Below are 15,407 nucleotides of genomic sequence, written 5' to 3' on the forward strand. Positions count from 1 at the left end.
TTTTGTTTTCATTCATCTCAGTGTATTTTCTAGTTTTCTCAGAAAATTAAAATAGTTTTGTAAGCAATAACAATAATAATAATTTTCTTATCTAGAGACTGGTAAGACTCAGAGTTTATAAAATTTGTCCAGGAGCCTGAAAGAATTGCATAACTGAAGATTGTGTAACTCAAGTTCACATTGCTGGATTGACATGACGTTTTCTCTAAGAGTATATTTTTTAATTTCCACAAAATTTCCCCAAATTCCTTCTGTTCTTAATTTCTAATTTTATTTTTTTATGGTCAGAAAACATACTTTGTATGATCCAATTCTTTTAAATTTATTGAGTCTTCTTTTGTGGCCTAACATATTATCTATCCTGAAAAATGTTTCGTGTGTGGAACATTGAGAAGAATGTGTATCCTGCTGTTGTTGAGTGGTGAGTTCTACAGGTGTTTGTTAAGTTTAGTGGGTTTGTAGTTCAAGTCTTCCATTTCCTTCTACCCATTGTTGGAAATGGAGCATTGATGTGTCAGACTGTTACTGTTGAAGTTTCTGTTCCTTCATTCAACTCTGTACGCGCATGTGCGCAGCCCTGGGCATGGACACAACCCTACATGTGTGTGGCCCCGAAATCTGTTGAAGCTTTCAAATCCCCTATGGACATCACATTTTGTAGGTTTTCCTTTTAAGCTTTTTGGTTATCCTATTGTTTATCCCAACTCTTATCCACTGCTTCAGTCAGTTGAGATCTTAAACAATTGCCTCTAATTATATTTGACATATGTCCTCAGGGAAAAGGCTTCTCATATTGGGCAAGCTCAGAATCAGGGCAAATAAAGACAGCCTTGAAAGCCTGTCTTCCCAGGCAAGCATCAAATAGGTCAAATAATGGTACTTTTCTGGGAATTAGCCTTTGAAGAGGGTCAAATTCTGTTTAGTCTTTTCCAGTGGCTCTTAAGCTGCTAGTTTTCCCTGTGATTGTGGGATACTGAGTCTCAAGACTACCATGAAGCTGAGGAGGGAAAGAGACGGGAGTAGGGCAAATTAAAATGCCATATAACTTGATGTTTTTACCAAGCTTTAGCCATTTTTCTTGAATAAATGCTTTCTAGATTGCTAGAAGCTTTTGCTTAAGTTTTAGAGTTCTGAAAAAGTTGATTCTGACCATTTTTTCCAATTTTATTTGTTTTTATAGGAGAGAGAATTTTCAGATGTCTTTATTCCACCGTTTTCCATCAAGATGAATTTTTAAAAGTCACTCTGTGGACCACTAATCTCTATGAGAGCCCCAATCAATTTCTTTTTATAACATACAAATTCCTGCTTTTTAAGCACCTATTCTATTGTGCAGAATAATCTGGAAATTGCCTTTTACTCGCACCAGAGCTATGAATTTATTTGTAAGTGACAGCTGACAGATAATCATATGCATTTTTTTTTCACCCCCATCTAGGATTCTAGCTCTTCAGGAAAACTTCCTTCTCCAATTTAAAATGGATGTAAGTATTGACATTTCTCTAAATAGATTCCTGTCATTCTTGTTTCTCTAAAGATTTGAGAGAGAGAGAGAAGGGAAGGCATCTGTTTGTCTTGGCTTGAACGTATCTAGAAACTAACAAGGCTCAGAGTGGATTTAAGGGATTAAAAGTTATTGACTCAAAGTTTATAAAAGTTGCTCCAGAACCTGGGAGTTGTACAAATGAAGTTCACATTGCTGGAGTAACATGATGCTTTCTCCATACACAGGCTTGTTCCACCGAAGAAAGGAAGAGGGACTTTGAGAAAATCTTTGCCTACTATGATGTTGTAAGTATGGCCTCTTCATATTGTGCTGGCAGTCTGTAGGCAGAAAACTTGTAGTCCCTGTGTGTGGAGTCCTCCTACCCATGGACCCTAAACTTATGTGATGAATAGTGATCCTATATGTATGCTGGATAACCCTGGTGGCGTAGTGGTTAAGTGCTAAGGCTGCTAACCAAAGGGTCGGCAGTTCAATCCACCAGGCGTTCCTTGGAAACTCTATGGGGCAGTTCTACTCTGTCTATAGGGTCGCTATGAGTTGGAATCGACTCGATGGCACTGGGTGGTGGGTACGTATGCTGGTACATCAAAGCACCCTCAGCTTCTCTATATAAATTCTGAGAGCTAAGTGTGAATGACCAAAGCAGTGTTTATAGTTGAGAAGAGAATGAAATCACAATGTTTGTTTTTGTTTCTTGGTTCCAAAATAAGAGAAGAGTTCTCCTTCTTGGTCTCCATCTAAAATGGTGTGCTGAAAAGCCAAACCAAAACAAACAAGCAAAAATAAACAACAACAACAGCAAAAATATATATCCTATCCAAAGACTTAGAAATAATGTCAGGCCTATTTAGCATAAAAATTATTTCTTTCATAGGACTAATTATTTGGTCCTACTTTGGAGAAGAAAAAATAATAATTCTAAAGCACACAGTCTGGCACAGGAATTGAATTTCTTGAGGAGAAGGTAGAAAAATAGTAGAAGGAAGAAAAACATAAAGTTGAGAAAGATTATAAGAGATCTGATCAGACTGGGCCTCGTGTGTCGTATTCTGAGCAGTAAAGAGCATTGCCTGTGAGAGGCAGCAGAGTGTACTGGTTAAGCATGTGGCCTCTGTGATTAAAATACCTGTGTTTGAATCCCAGCTTATGGCCTTGTGACCTTGGGCAGGTTCCTTAACCTCTCTGTGCCTCAGTTTCCTTATGTGTAAAATTGGGGTGGTGAGTATAACAATCATACTTATCTCATGGGATTGTTTTGAGAATTATATGAGCTCATGTTTGCAAAGCTCTCGGAACAGGGCCTGGCCCACAGTAAGTACTAGTTAAAATCTGGTAAATATACTACGGAAACAGAATTTTAGAAATCATATGTTAAAGATTCAGAGTTAATGAAACTTGAATAGAATGGATGAAACCTTAGGGAAGAAACAAATTGTTTAATATGTATTGTATTTTGTAGACATTCATATTTTCATGGGTTATTAAATGCATAGAAAAATAAGTGTCTTATGTTCAGACCAAATGGTAACTCTAATATGCTCACTCAATCTATTCTCTCCTGATTTAAAATCTATACTTTTATAATCACCAAATCATTGCCAAATCCTAAAGCAAAATTTTAAAAGATGTCAGCTTATCCTTAAAAGGATCAATATGACATGAAGTTAACACTTTGCTGAACCAAAGCCCGGTACTTGGAAACCAGATAAAGTCAGTATATGCCACATAAATGCTATTTGTAAGAGCCAAGGAGCTCAAAATCACTGCTTCTAGTTTGGTTATCTGGTGGGGGCTATTTGCAATGAATTCTTTAATTCACATGGAACGTTCACATTCTACACAAAGAACATGGGTGGGAACATGTCATTTCTGAATCTGTTTGCACTTAGAAAGACTATCGATTTGGTCCATTTGCCTAATTTATCCCTTAGGTTTTTGACTTAAGAAAATGATATTTGCATGATTGGATTTTTTTTTTTTTTCTTTCAGAGTAAAACTGGAGCCCTTGAAGGCCCAGAAGTGGATGGATTTGTCAAAGACATGATGGAACTTGTCAAGGTGGTTTCATGAGTTTGTGTAGATGATTCCCATCATGAAGGGGGGTTGCCATTTAGATTGAGTTCTTAATTTTTGAGAATTGATGGTGCTGAAGATTAATTCCGGAAAGAAAACCTGGGAACATAGTTTATTTTACAACCTTTGAGATCCCATGAAAGTCAACAAATCTCCTTTTTCTCTTAAAATCATTTGTAGTTTAACTTAAATGACGCCCACTGTAATGGTGCTCTTCCTCTCTTTTTTAATCATCATTTACAAGTCATCTGTGTAACTAAAGGAACTCAGTGCCATTGTTTATCTTACTGTTTTAGTTTTAGATTACAGAAAGTCCTTTTTATTAGCCCTTGATTATTAGAATAACTAAAACTTCCAATTTAATTTTCATGTAATACAGTCCAGATTTGGGATTGCATGTTTCACCGTGGGCCTTCATTAATATCTAGTTTAGAATGACTACTTGTTTTTCAAGACCACTGCTATGGTTAGAGCTGATACAATTTAGATTTGTCTCCAACACAGAGCTGTCTTCACTAGGTAAACCACAACCAAACCTGTTGGCATTGAGTAGCCTCTGACTCATAGCAACCCCATGTGTTGCAGAGTAGAACTGCTCCATAGGGTTTTCTTGGTTGTAACCTTTATGGAAATAGATCACCAGGCATTTCTTTCATGGTGCCACTGGGTGGGTTCGAACCACCAACCTTTAGTTAGTAGATGAGTGCAAACCATTTGCACCACCCGAGAGTAGATAGGAGGGACCATTCCCTGGAGAAGGACATCATGCTTGGTAGAGGGTCAACAAAAAAGAGGAAGACCTTTGACAAGATGGATTGACACAGTGGCTACAACAATGGGCTCAAGCATAGCAACGATTGTGAGGATGGCGCAGGACCAGGCACAGTTTCGTTCTGTTGTAGATCGGGTCTCTATGAGTTGGAGCCAACTTGACGGCACCTAACAACAACAATAGAAGTAGATAGTGTTATAAAAAGAAATCCTTTGGCGACCCTGGTGAACTGTATTGACTGGCTGCATGATTCAGTTAAGCAGATCATTTCTAACTTCTCCTTTTCTATGGGACCAACTAGACACTGAATTTAATAGTCTCATATCCTTAGGGATGTTTTTAAGGTTTGTTTGGGACACAATGATTATGTCCTGATTGGCCCGGATGCCAAAAAATTAGAGTAGTAATACACAGGACTCCTTTGACTATCTGATTAAAATCATGGAGGCTTGCAGCAGAAAAAGCCCCAGACACCAATTTTGGCATAAATCTCCGGGAGTTCACATGCTGTGAATGAGTGGGCATGGATGAAGTTTTTTCTGGATTCTAATCAGAATGACTGTGATGTCTTCCTAGACTCCTAATTTTTGCCGTTCCCATCCAAACGGATCCCTTGCCTCTTCTTTTTCTCCTCCACATATTGATTGTGTTGGAGATTTTACAGGCATTTGCACAGCCAGAATGATGGATGGGTGTTTTACCTCAATTGCTAAAGGAAAATCCCATTTGACTCATTATCTATTTAATGCCAGAATAACTTCTGCAATAAAAACTGAGCAATTATCCATGGGGCATTAAAGTTGCATAGCCGAAGGCCTTGCCAAACTGGAGTTTTCATTTCCTCTTGATAGAATGAATGGTGTCTTAGTTCCTCAGTGCTACTGTAACAGAAATACCACAAGTGGGTGGCTTTAAAAAACAGAAGTTTATTTTTCTCACAGTTCAGGAGGCTAAAAGTCTGAATTCAGCATGTGGGTCTAGGCAGAGGTCCTTCTCTGTCTATTTCAGCTCTAGTAGTCTGCAATCCTTGGAGATCCTGGGCTTGTAGATTCATCTGCCTCTGTAGTCATCAGATAGAGTTTGTCTTCCTTCATGTGTGCTTGCTTGTCTCTGTTCTGCTGTTTATATATCTCAGAGGTGATGAGGTTTAGGGTATACCCTAGTTAACGTACCAAACAAAATCCTATTCTCAAGTGAGATTTCATCTACAAGCACAGAGGTTAGTATTCCAACACTTATTTTGGGGGACACAATTCAACCCATAGCACTCCACCCTTTGGCTTCTCAAAATTTATATCATTCCCACATGCAAACAACTGTCACCCTATCATAAATGGTATAGTGATCCTGTTTTTTGGAGCTTGTGGCTTTCTCTGTGGAGAGGTGGGGGTACCATTTCCTGCCTAAGTGTAGAGCCTGGTGCTCCAGAACCTTACAAATTGCCAGCTAGAGGGCCTGGCCTCCTGCTTCTCCCAGGCCCTGCTTCCTAAAGTCTGCATGTGTGGGTGCCCAGCAGAAGTGAGCTATCAGTTATCAAACACATCTCCCTCTTCCCTTCTTTTGCTATTCCCTTAGGAGTCCCTGAGTGCTGCAAATAGTTAAGGACCCCAACCAGAAAGGCTGGGGGTTTGAGACCACCAAGAGGCACCACAGAAGAAAGGCCTGGTAATCTATTTCTGAAAAAATCCACCATTGAAAACCCTATGAAGCATACTGTGATACACATGGGGTCGCCATCAGTCAGAATCTACTTGACAACTTTGTTTTTTCTTTAATTTTATCCCAAACTTGTAGAAAATAAAATTTTCCCGGGTCTGAGATCTTATTTGTAGCTGAAGAGGTTGCCCGGCATCCCACATCTTTGCCAGGTGGTAGGACGCACCTCAGCAGGCCTGAGGGACTGGCTGTGCTTGAAACGGAAGCCATCAGAGGCACAGAATTTGGGACAGTCATTTCTGGAGGGGCTGCCATGGTGGTGGTGGCTGCTGCCCCTCCTCCTCTTTCTTACTCTCATTTTCATTCTCTTTTCCTCTTTCTGTTTTGAAAAGAAGAGGTTGGAAGGTTTTTTGCAGTGAGAAAGGACAGGATGATGGACAGTGCTTTGAGTCTTACAGATCCAAGCTTTAATCGCAGTTTGGCCACTTGCAAGCTGTGTATCAGAGGGAATATAACTTAGCGTCTCTGATGCCTGTCTCCTCATCCATAAAATGGGCACAATAATAGCTATTTTCCAAGGTTATCTGATGTCTAGGAATAACATCGACATGTAGCACAGTCCCTGGGTTTTCTTGGCTGTAATCTTTACGGAGCTCCAAAAATGATAATTTTTATTATTTTATTAGGACAAAGCTGCTGTAATCTTTAGAGTAAGTTTCTGAGCATAAGAATAATTAGCACTTGAGAGGAAACTTCATAAATGGAATCAGCAGCTCAATGCATGGCTGAGCCATTCTAGTGGGTAATCCTGTCTGAAATAATAACATAAAAGAAACCAGTGAAAAAGAGAGCTTCTGAGCAATAAGCATGCTTGTTAACAAAAATTAACTTACATACAGGTAAAAATTAGGAAGAAATCAATCTACATTTTTTTAGAACTCATAGTTTTAAAATTTTTGTTTCATTTTCTGATTATAAAATTATCTTTGCATAGTGTATAAAAACCGAAAATTAAGGAAAGTAACAGGTAAAAAGCAAATGAAAACTCAGGCTGAGAACCCAGGTTCTGACCACGTTGGGTCCTAGTTCTGGCTTTACCACTCACCAGCTACGTGACCTTGGGCAAGGTATTTAGCCTCTCCAAACCTCAGTTTCCTCATCTGGAAGATGGGACTAACCATAGATTCTACCTCCATAAAGTTGTAGTGAAGACTGGAGAAGACAGTATGTGAGAGGCAATTGTTGTTGTCCTTGAGTCAGCTCCAACACCTGGCAACCTGAAGTACAACAGAACGAAACATTACCTGGTCTTGCACCATCTTCACAGTCATTGGTATGGAGTCCATTGTTGTAGCCACTGTGTATTTTGAGGGGGCTCATCTTCTAGCACTATATCAGACAATATTCTATTGTGATCCGTATGGCTTTCACTGGCTAATTTTTGGAAGTAGATTGCTGGGCCTTTCTTCCTAGTTTGTCTTAGTCTGGAAATTCTACTAAAACCTGCCAATCATGATTGACTCTGCTGGTATTTGAAATACCGGTTCAATAGCTTCCAGCGTCATAGCAACACGCAAGCCACTGCTGTACAACAAACTGACAGATGGGTGATGGGAGAGGCAATTAACATTGTACCAGTTCAATAATTATTATCTATAACAATATTATAACAATATTAAGTTATTATTAAGAGCTCAATAAATATTAGCTGTTGTTATGACTGTGTCACAAATCTACATGGAAATTAATAGAGCTCTCATAACTTTTTCTCTCTGGTCTTCGTTATTTCCATATAATTTTCTCAGGTATTTGTAGCAGTGTAATTTTACTAGGTTCTGTCTTAAAAATCATCCCTTTTGAGTCTGGATAATCTTATTAATTTTTAATGATTTCACCTCTCAATTGTCCCTGAGTTTGCCAATGGCTTTCAAAGCTCAATGGAAGAAAATGGAAGTAAAATCTAAACCAGCAACATAGTGGATGAGATATTTTTCCTGAGAAAATTAAAGAGAAGGGGAAAATTCTAGGCCTGATAACTGTTGATTATAGCTCTATTCAAAAGATCACTTGGAAGCAGGGGTCAGCCTAACTCTTTGATGAATGCAAATCAACTCCTTCAGAAACCAGAGGAGCCTCTGTCACTTTTGTCTCCGCCCTTCCATTTTTGTGAGGTGTCTGGGCGAGCCGAAAGACACCTCTCATTTTAAGTGCAAGCCAATTTGAGACAGACCTGTTTTCTAAGGACTAAGTTTTTTAAGTCAGGTCGTGACTAGTGCTATGGAAGCATTTTAGAAGGTCTCTGCTGCTCATTTTTTGAGCTAAAAAGGATGTACGTAATAGATGACTATTGACGTTCTCCTCTGAAGCCAGATAATTGAGGGTGCATCACTTTATTGGATCTTTCCCAGTCTTTATTGGATTGTGCCTAGTCTTCAAGGGTCCTGTAAAAAATTCTGCATATAATTTGAAAGATATAGTCAAGGGGTGATCATTGGTTGAATGTGACATTTTGTGGCTTCATAAAACACAGTCAGCTCCTGTGACTGTTTTATTTATATTCATCTTATATGAAAGGCCATGGGCCAAGTAAACAAATTGATAGCTGCAATTTATTTTAAAAGCCAACTATCAGAGCAAATCATAGCATCAGTAGGGATCTATATTAGTTTCGAAGCTTATAACATGGGGCCAGGGTCCCTGATGTTTGGAATAATAACTTTCAAGTCTATTATTTCTCGGAAAACCAACGTATGTATGATGCATATGTTAACTTTGCATTAATTTTTTTTTGGTTACCAGAAGACCGCATCCCCTAACTTTAAGAAAATGATGTCCAACTCTGTCTTCTGTCTGATAGATGAAATAGCAAGCCCCTGAGGGAGACAACACAATAATTTCTGCACAAGATTTTTAGGAGCCTGTAGCTCCGTGGGAAACCCTGCTGGTATAGTGGTTAAGTGCCATGGCTGCTAACCAAAAAGTTGGCAGCTCGAATCCACTAGGTGCTGCTTGGAAACCATATGGAGCAGTTCTACTCTGTCCTATAGGGTTGCTATGAGTTGGAATCGACTCAACGGCAACGGGTTTTGGGTTTTCCTTTTTTTGGTTTTAAAGCTCCCTGAGGAGCCCTGGTGATACAGTGGTTAAGAACTCGGCTGCTAACTAAAAGGTTGGCTGTTCAAATCCACCAGCTGCTCCTTGGAAACCCTATGGGGCAGTTCTCCTCTGTCCCATAGGGTCACTGTGGGTCGGAATCGACTCGACAGGAGTGGGTTTGATTTTTGGCATAGTTCCCTGAAGGGGCCCTGGTGACAATGTGGTTAAGTGCTTGGCTGCTGACCGCCAAAAGATCGATGGTTTGAACCCACCAGCTGCACAGCAGGAGAAAGATGTGGCAGTCAGCATCCATAAAGATTACAGTCTTGGGAACCCTATGAAGCAGTTGTACTCTGTTATACAAGGTCACTGTGAGTCAGCATTGACTTGATGGTACACAACAACAAGGATAGCTCCCTGAGTGGTGCAAACAGTTTGCACTTGACTACTAATCTAAAAGTTGGCAGCTCGAACCCACTCATGGGTCCACAGAAGAAAGGCCTGGCAAACTGCTTCCGTAAAGATTACAGCTAAGAAAATCGTATGGAGCAGCTCTATTCTGTAACACATGGGCTCAACATGAGTCGAAATCGACTTGATGACAACGAATTTTTTGCTGTTGTTGTTGTTATTGTTCTTTATAGCTCACTCAGCATAAAAATAAACACAGAAATCTGCGGCTTAAAATGGAAAATCAAAAGACAAGAACATTGAGATTCCCAGTACCCACTGAGGAGAAATAGAAATATGAACGATGATGTTGGAAGCTACATAAATGATTCTCCAGAGATGAGCAGGATGTCTGCTAGGAGGTGATGAGAGCTCCTACTTCCAGGCTACCCAAAAGTTCATTCTTTCCCCTGATAGACACCCTCTGCTTCTCTCTGTTTTATAAAGAAGCTGGTTGGCAAGAGAGGACAGTATCTAACCTCAAGGGCTGAATCTAATACTATCCCTCCAAAGAGCTAGCCCTTATCACAAATCGTATTTTTTTTTCACTTTTTGTTGTGTAATAATGGTGTTTACATCATAAGGAAACCTGAAAATACAGAAAAAAAAAAAGAAGAAACAATCTCTACACCCTAACAGACCCACTATTAACTGACAACTATTAACTCCTATGTATATTTTGTATATAATTGAGATTATAGTGAATAAGTATTTCCTAATATCAGTCACGGAAACCCTGATGGCCTGGTGATTGGAAACCCTACAGGGCAGTTCTACTGTGTCCTCTAGGGTTGCTGTGAGTCAGAACTGACTCAACAGCAGCTGGTTTTAGTATTAGTCATGGAGTCCCTGGATGGTGCAACTGGCCAATGTGCTCAGCTGCTAACCAAGTCTACCCAGAGGCACCTCAGAAGAAAGGCCTGGTGACCTACTTCTGAAAAAGCAGCCATTGAAAACCCTATGGAGTAGAGTTCTGCGCTGACACACACGGGGTCACCATGAGTCAGTTGACATGACAGCGACTGTTTTTATTTAAGTATTAGTCATCATTTTAGTGACTACGTGACACTCCATCTGTGGTTGGATCAGAATTTACCTAAATATTCCCCTACTGCTACTAACTTAGATTTTCCATGTCTGTGATTTAAAATAATGCTATAATAAGTATCTTTGTGCATGAATCTTTTCCCGAATTTGGCCTCGTCCGAGAATAGCATTACTAAGTCACTGTAAACTTCCTGACCAAAAAAAAAAAAAAAAACGTTGCTGGCTAGTTGATTCAGACTCATAGAAACCCTACAGGACAGAGTAGAACTGCCTCATAGAGTTTTCAGGGAGCAGCTGGTGGATTTGAACTGCCCACATTTTGGTTAGCAGCTGAGCTCTTAACCACTGTACCATCAGGGCTCTTATTTTGCCTAGCAAAATAATCCTAAAAGAACGCCGACATGATCCTCCATTTTAATTTTACAATTTGCAATGGAAGATGATAATTAGAAGAAATCTGGGACAGGACTGGCCCTGGATGTGGAATTTGTTATTGTTATTTCTTCCAGACAAGGAGAGATTAATGAGCTTGCTGACAGGCACCCGGCCAATGTCTTAAGCAATAATGTCTTGGCCTCTGCCTGTCTCCTTGGTGTTTTCAGAAACCAGTGTGGCCAATAAATATCAAAGGGGAGATAGAGAACATGTTGTAATTTTGCATAGTTCCAGAATGTGGTTCTGGATAATTAAGTATTCTAATTGGTAAAGAGTTATCATAAGTGGATTACAATGAAGTGCACTTACCACCATCAAAACTAGAATTCAGTCTCTCCAGCGGTCAGAGAATCTTTGAGATGGTGCAGTTTCAGAGTTGTGGTGATGAGATGACTCCAACCCTGGTGGCACAGTGGTTAAGAGCTCAGCTGCTAACCAAAAGGTTGGCTCTTTGAATTCACCAGCCGGTCTTTGGAAACCCTATGCAGCAGTTCTGCTTTGTCCTATAGGGTTTCTATTAGTTGGAATTGAATCAACGGCTATAGGTGTGGTTTGCTTCTTTTGGTTATTAATAGAGGGTTTGAACACCAACTTTCACTCTGTTAGGAGAGTTGGAATGTACAGGAAAGAGAGGGCATGTGACAGAAGCATGAAGGCTGCATTTGAGGACAGAGTCACCCATTAATTCCAATATAATTAAGTACCTACTATCAACAGGCACTGGGGAGACAGAGCACGCCCGTAGGCCTGTCCTCCTATTCCCAGGGCTCAAAGGGGTCAGATAAGCATTTTTCAGTCAATTATCCTGGAGCCACTCTCACACTTTTACATGAAATGGATGAGAAAAATTTTTTTTTTTTTTTTTGCATAAAAGGCTATGATATAGTGTAATGCTGAAGAGATGGACTCTAGGGCCCATCTGCCAGAGATTAAACCTAGTTCTGACATGTGCAGCTGTGTGGCTGTGGGCAAGGTTAATTAACCTTTCTGTGCCTCAGTTTCCTCACCTGTAAATTGAGGATGGACAGTAGATACAATCTCATAGGGTTGTACTGAAGATTAAAGGTAACATGTATAGAGGCCTTAGGTCAGGAACTTGTGTATACTTACATTGGTTATCTCTTATTTAAACTGAGGCCCTGAGTGATCGTAGGTTATGTCTTCAGTGATTTGGGAATTTTAAACAGTAGCATTCAGGGCTCCTGATTCCTAATGGGTTGCTGAGCATTAAAAGACATAACTTCAAAGGTCCAAAGAAACTTCCCTTACACACACACACACACTCACATGCACACATGCAAATTCACACACTAAAAATGCTTCCCTCTAGAAGAAAATAATTACTTTTTCCGGGGGGTGGGAATTATCCTTCAATTAGGAGAAAAACAGTGTAGCTTGAATAAGGTAGATACATTGGCAAATTAATTCATACTAATGTGTAAATGATTACTACCCGATTTTTTTCTAAGAGTGAGATTTCCCAAAAGGATCCTTCCTCTCGTTGGAGAAAGGATGTGTAAACAAGTGGTTGAGGATGCCAAAACCTCCACTTTATAATTGTGCAACAATTGAGCTCCCTGAAATCCTGGATCTCGGAGTGCAGCTTGCTGTTTTCAGGACATCTGGGCCACACCTACACCTCCCTGCTGATGACACTCAGGGAAATATCCATTGTGGGTCCCAACAAAGAGAACTTATTACTAATGTATTACATCTTGGCCTAAAAGTCTAATAATTCGGGGCACCCTCAACAGAGGACTGAAGTTGGCCACATTTATGTTTTGGCCCGAGACTCTTTTACCTCCTGACTATCTCTCGCTGAATTCTGCTGCACTTTGGTGTTTATCCTTCCTGCTCTGCCGTCTGGGTCCCAGTTCCTGCTGCTCTCGTCCCTTCTTCTCCCTGTTAAAACCAGCTATCAGGGATAGACTCAGTGTCAGTCATTTACCCTGTCAGACAGTGCAAATGAGCTGATTGTCTTCATTTGGCTCTCTAGTTGAGGAATGAAAGGTTTTGTTCCCTTTTGTATTGATTTCTCTGGAAGCCAGGACACCTTGGGGTGGGTTGGGTGATGGGGAATGCTCCCAAGTGTATCAGCTTCCTAGAGCTGCTGTAACAAAACATCACCAACTGGGTGGCTTAAAATAATGGAGATTTATTATCTCACAACTCTGGAGGCTAGAAGTTTGAAATCAAGGTGTTGGCAGGGCCATGCCCTCTCTGAAAGCTCTAGGGGAAGGCCCTCCCTTGCCTCTTCCCAGCTTCAGGTGGTTCCTGGCAATACTTGGCGTTCCTTGTCTTGTAGATCCTTCACTACAGTCTCTGCCTCACTCTTCACATGGCTGTCTTCCCTCTGTGTCTCTCTGTCTCTTCTCTTCTTTTTATAAGGACACTGCCCATATTGGGTTACATACGACCCACCCTACTCTATTACAACTTTATGTTAAATGATAACATCTTCAAAGACCTTGCTTCCTAACAAAGTTATACTCACAGGGACCTAGGGTTAAGACTTCAACATCTTTTTTGTGAACATAATTTAGCCCATCACACCAAGGCTCCTGAAATTAAACCCTGCAGTCAGCTTCCTCCTTTGTCAGTCATAAAAACAATCCGGTAATCAGGGAGCTTGGGATTGTGATTAGTTGGGTTTTCCTTTCTCTCTGAACATTGACTTTCTAATTTACCCTGATACTAGGCTTTTCTCCACGAGGACAGTGTGAAATGGTGGAATGAGCATTTAATCAGAGTCAGAAGACTTGGGATAAAAAATTAAGTCTGCAGCTGTCTAGCTTGGCAAGATGTTTAAGCTCTGTCTGAGCCTCCATTTCCTAATCTATAAAAGAGGGATAATTATTTACCTCCCAGGATTATTGTGAGGACTAAATGAAATCACCTATGGGGAAGCACTTAGTTCAAGCATTGCTAACTTTCGTAGGCTTAGAATTTACAGCGTTTTCCTAGCTAACCTGCATCAAAATGCCTTCTTAGTCCCTAAACTATTCCTTGGAATAAATCCTACTTCCCTAGCTCAACAGCATAATGTTTTAGTTGGATTTCCATTCGTTACAACTCTTTGAAGTCAGAGTCACAAAAACCTCCCACGGGGAGATAATAAAATGTGTCTTCTCTCATCAGTGTAGCGAGACAGAATTTGTGATCATGATCTTCTGCTTTGAGGGAAAATATTTTTATTACAGATGGTAATAAGGTAGGTTTTTTTTTTTTTTTTTCTGTAAGAACTGCAGGGAGGTGATGAGAAATTAATCTGTTGACAGAAAACTTATCACTGGCCATACTTGGCAGAATGAGGACATAGGCCCACTCGCCATGGCCTATCTCCACCAAGGTTTACTTCGAAGGCAGGGTACCCCCTACCCATTACCCATTGCCGTAGAGTTGATTCTGACTCATAGTAACCCTAAAGGAGAGAGTAGAACTGCCCCATAGGATTTCCAAGGAGCACATGGTGGATTTGAACTGCCAACCTTTTGATTAGCAGCCGTAGGCCTTAACCACGATGCTGCCAGGGTTTCCGGGCACCCCTAAGCTTACCAAACATCAAGAGGGGAACATTAAAGGGTGTGGCCACCACTGGCTTTTTTACTGACATTTTTTTTTCCCTCCAGCCCAGCATCAGCGGAGTGGACCTTGATAAGTTCCGGCAGATCCTCTTGCGTCACTGTGATGTGAATAAGGATGGAAAAATTCAGAAGTCTGAGTTGGCTTTGTGTCTTGGGCTAAAAATCAACCCATAATTCCCAGACAGCTTTGCCTTTTGCTCTTGTCATGTTTCTGTGCTTCTGCTGGTAGAATTGTATCTGTGCTCTCATGAGGATGCAGTAGGCATACCTTCTAACAGAATGGTGTGGTAGTCTTCGGCAAGGGAGGGATGCTAGGGCTTTCCTTCCAATGTACTCCCACCTCACTGAAAGCCCCCCCAGGCCATGTCGGTGTTATTTTCTCCTTGACCCTGGGGCTTTCCTGTGCCCCCAGAGACTCAGCTAACCTGTTGGATCTGCTCTGCTTGTCCTTCCTTAGTCTTGTTGTGGGCTTTCTGCTGAGTCTGAATGGGTTTTGGTGTCTGTGGCTATCTTGTGACCTCTACAAATGGCTTTTGATGTGGAAATAAACTTGCAGCTGGAAACAAAGATGCACTGGCAATTGCTTTTGTGTTGTGACCTTTGAAATGTCCCACTCGATGGTTTGACAGACAAACTAGGTCTCTAACTGATGGGCTGAACAAGTTGAAGGGTATCCCTAATGGAACTCACACCACCCAGCCTTCAGAAGCCCTCGAATAGCCTCACCAAGGCTGAAAGGAGGAGTCACACTAATCACTTATATTCATCGGATGGAGGATACCAGAAC

At 40.7% G+C, this 15,407-nt stretch overlaps 1 protein-coding gene across 1 annotated transcript in view; it reads left to right on the forward strand.

Moving 5' to 3' along the window:
* Window positions 1–15,132, forward strand: part of SCGN (secretagogin, EF-hand calcium binding protein) — a 54,334-nt gene extending 39,202 nt beyond the window's left edge. Inside the window, exons 8-11 of the mRNA XM_049874938.1 lie at window positions 1,439–1,484; window positions 1,732–1,791; window positions 3,497–3,565; window positions 14,666–15,132. Coding sequence (XP_049730895.1) covers window positions 1,439–1,484; window positions 1,732–1,791; window positions 3,497–3,565; window positions 14,666–14,794 — 304 coding nt within the window. The 3' untranslated portion in view covers window positions 14,795–15,132. The remainder of the gene's footprint in view (window positions 1–1,438; window positions 1,485–1,731; window positions 1,792–3,496; window positions 3,566–14,665) is intronic.
* The last annotated feature ends 275 nt before the right edge of the window (window positions 15,133–15,407 follow it).

Source organism: Elephas maximus, chromosome 1, assembly GCF_024166365.1.
Source record: "Elephas maximus indicus isolate mEleMax1 chromosome 1, mEleMax1 primary haplotype, whole genome shotgun sequence".
NCBI classification, from domain to species: Eukaryota; Metazoa; Chordata; class Mammalia; order Proboscidea; family Elephantidae; genus Elephas; species Elephas maximus.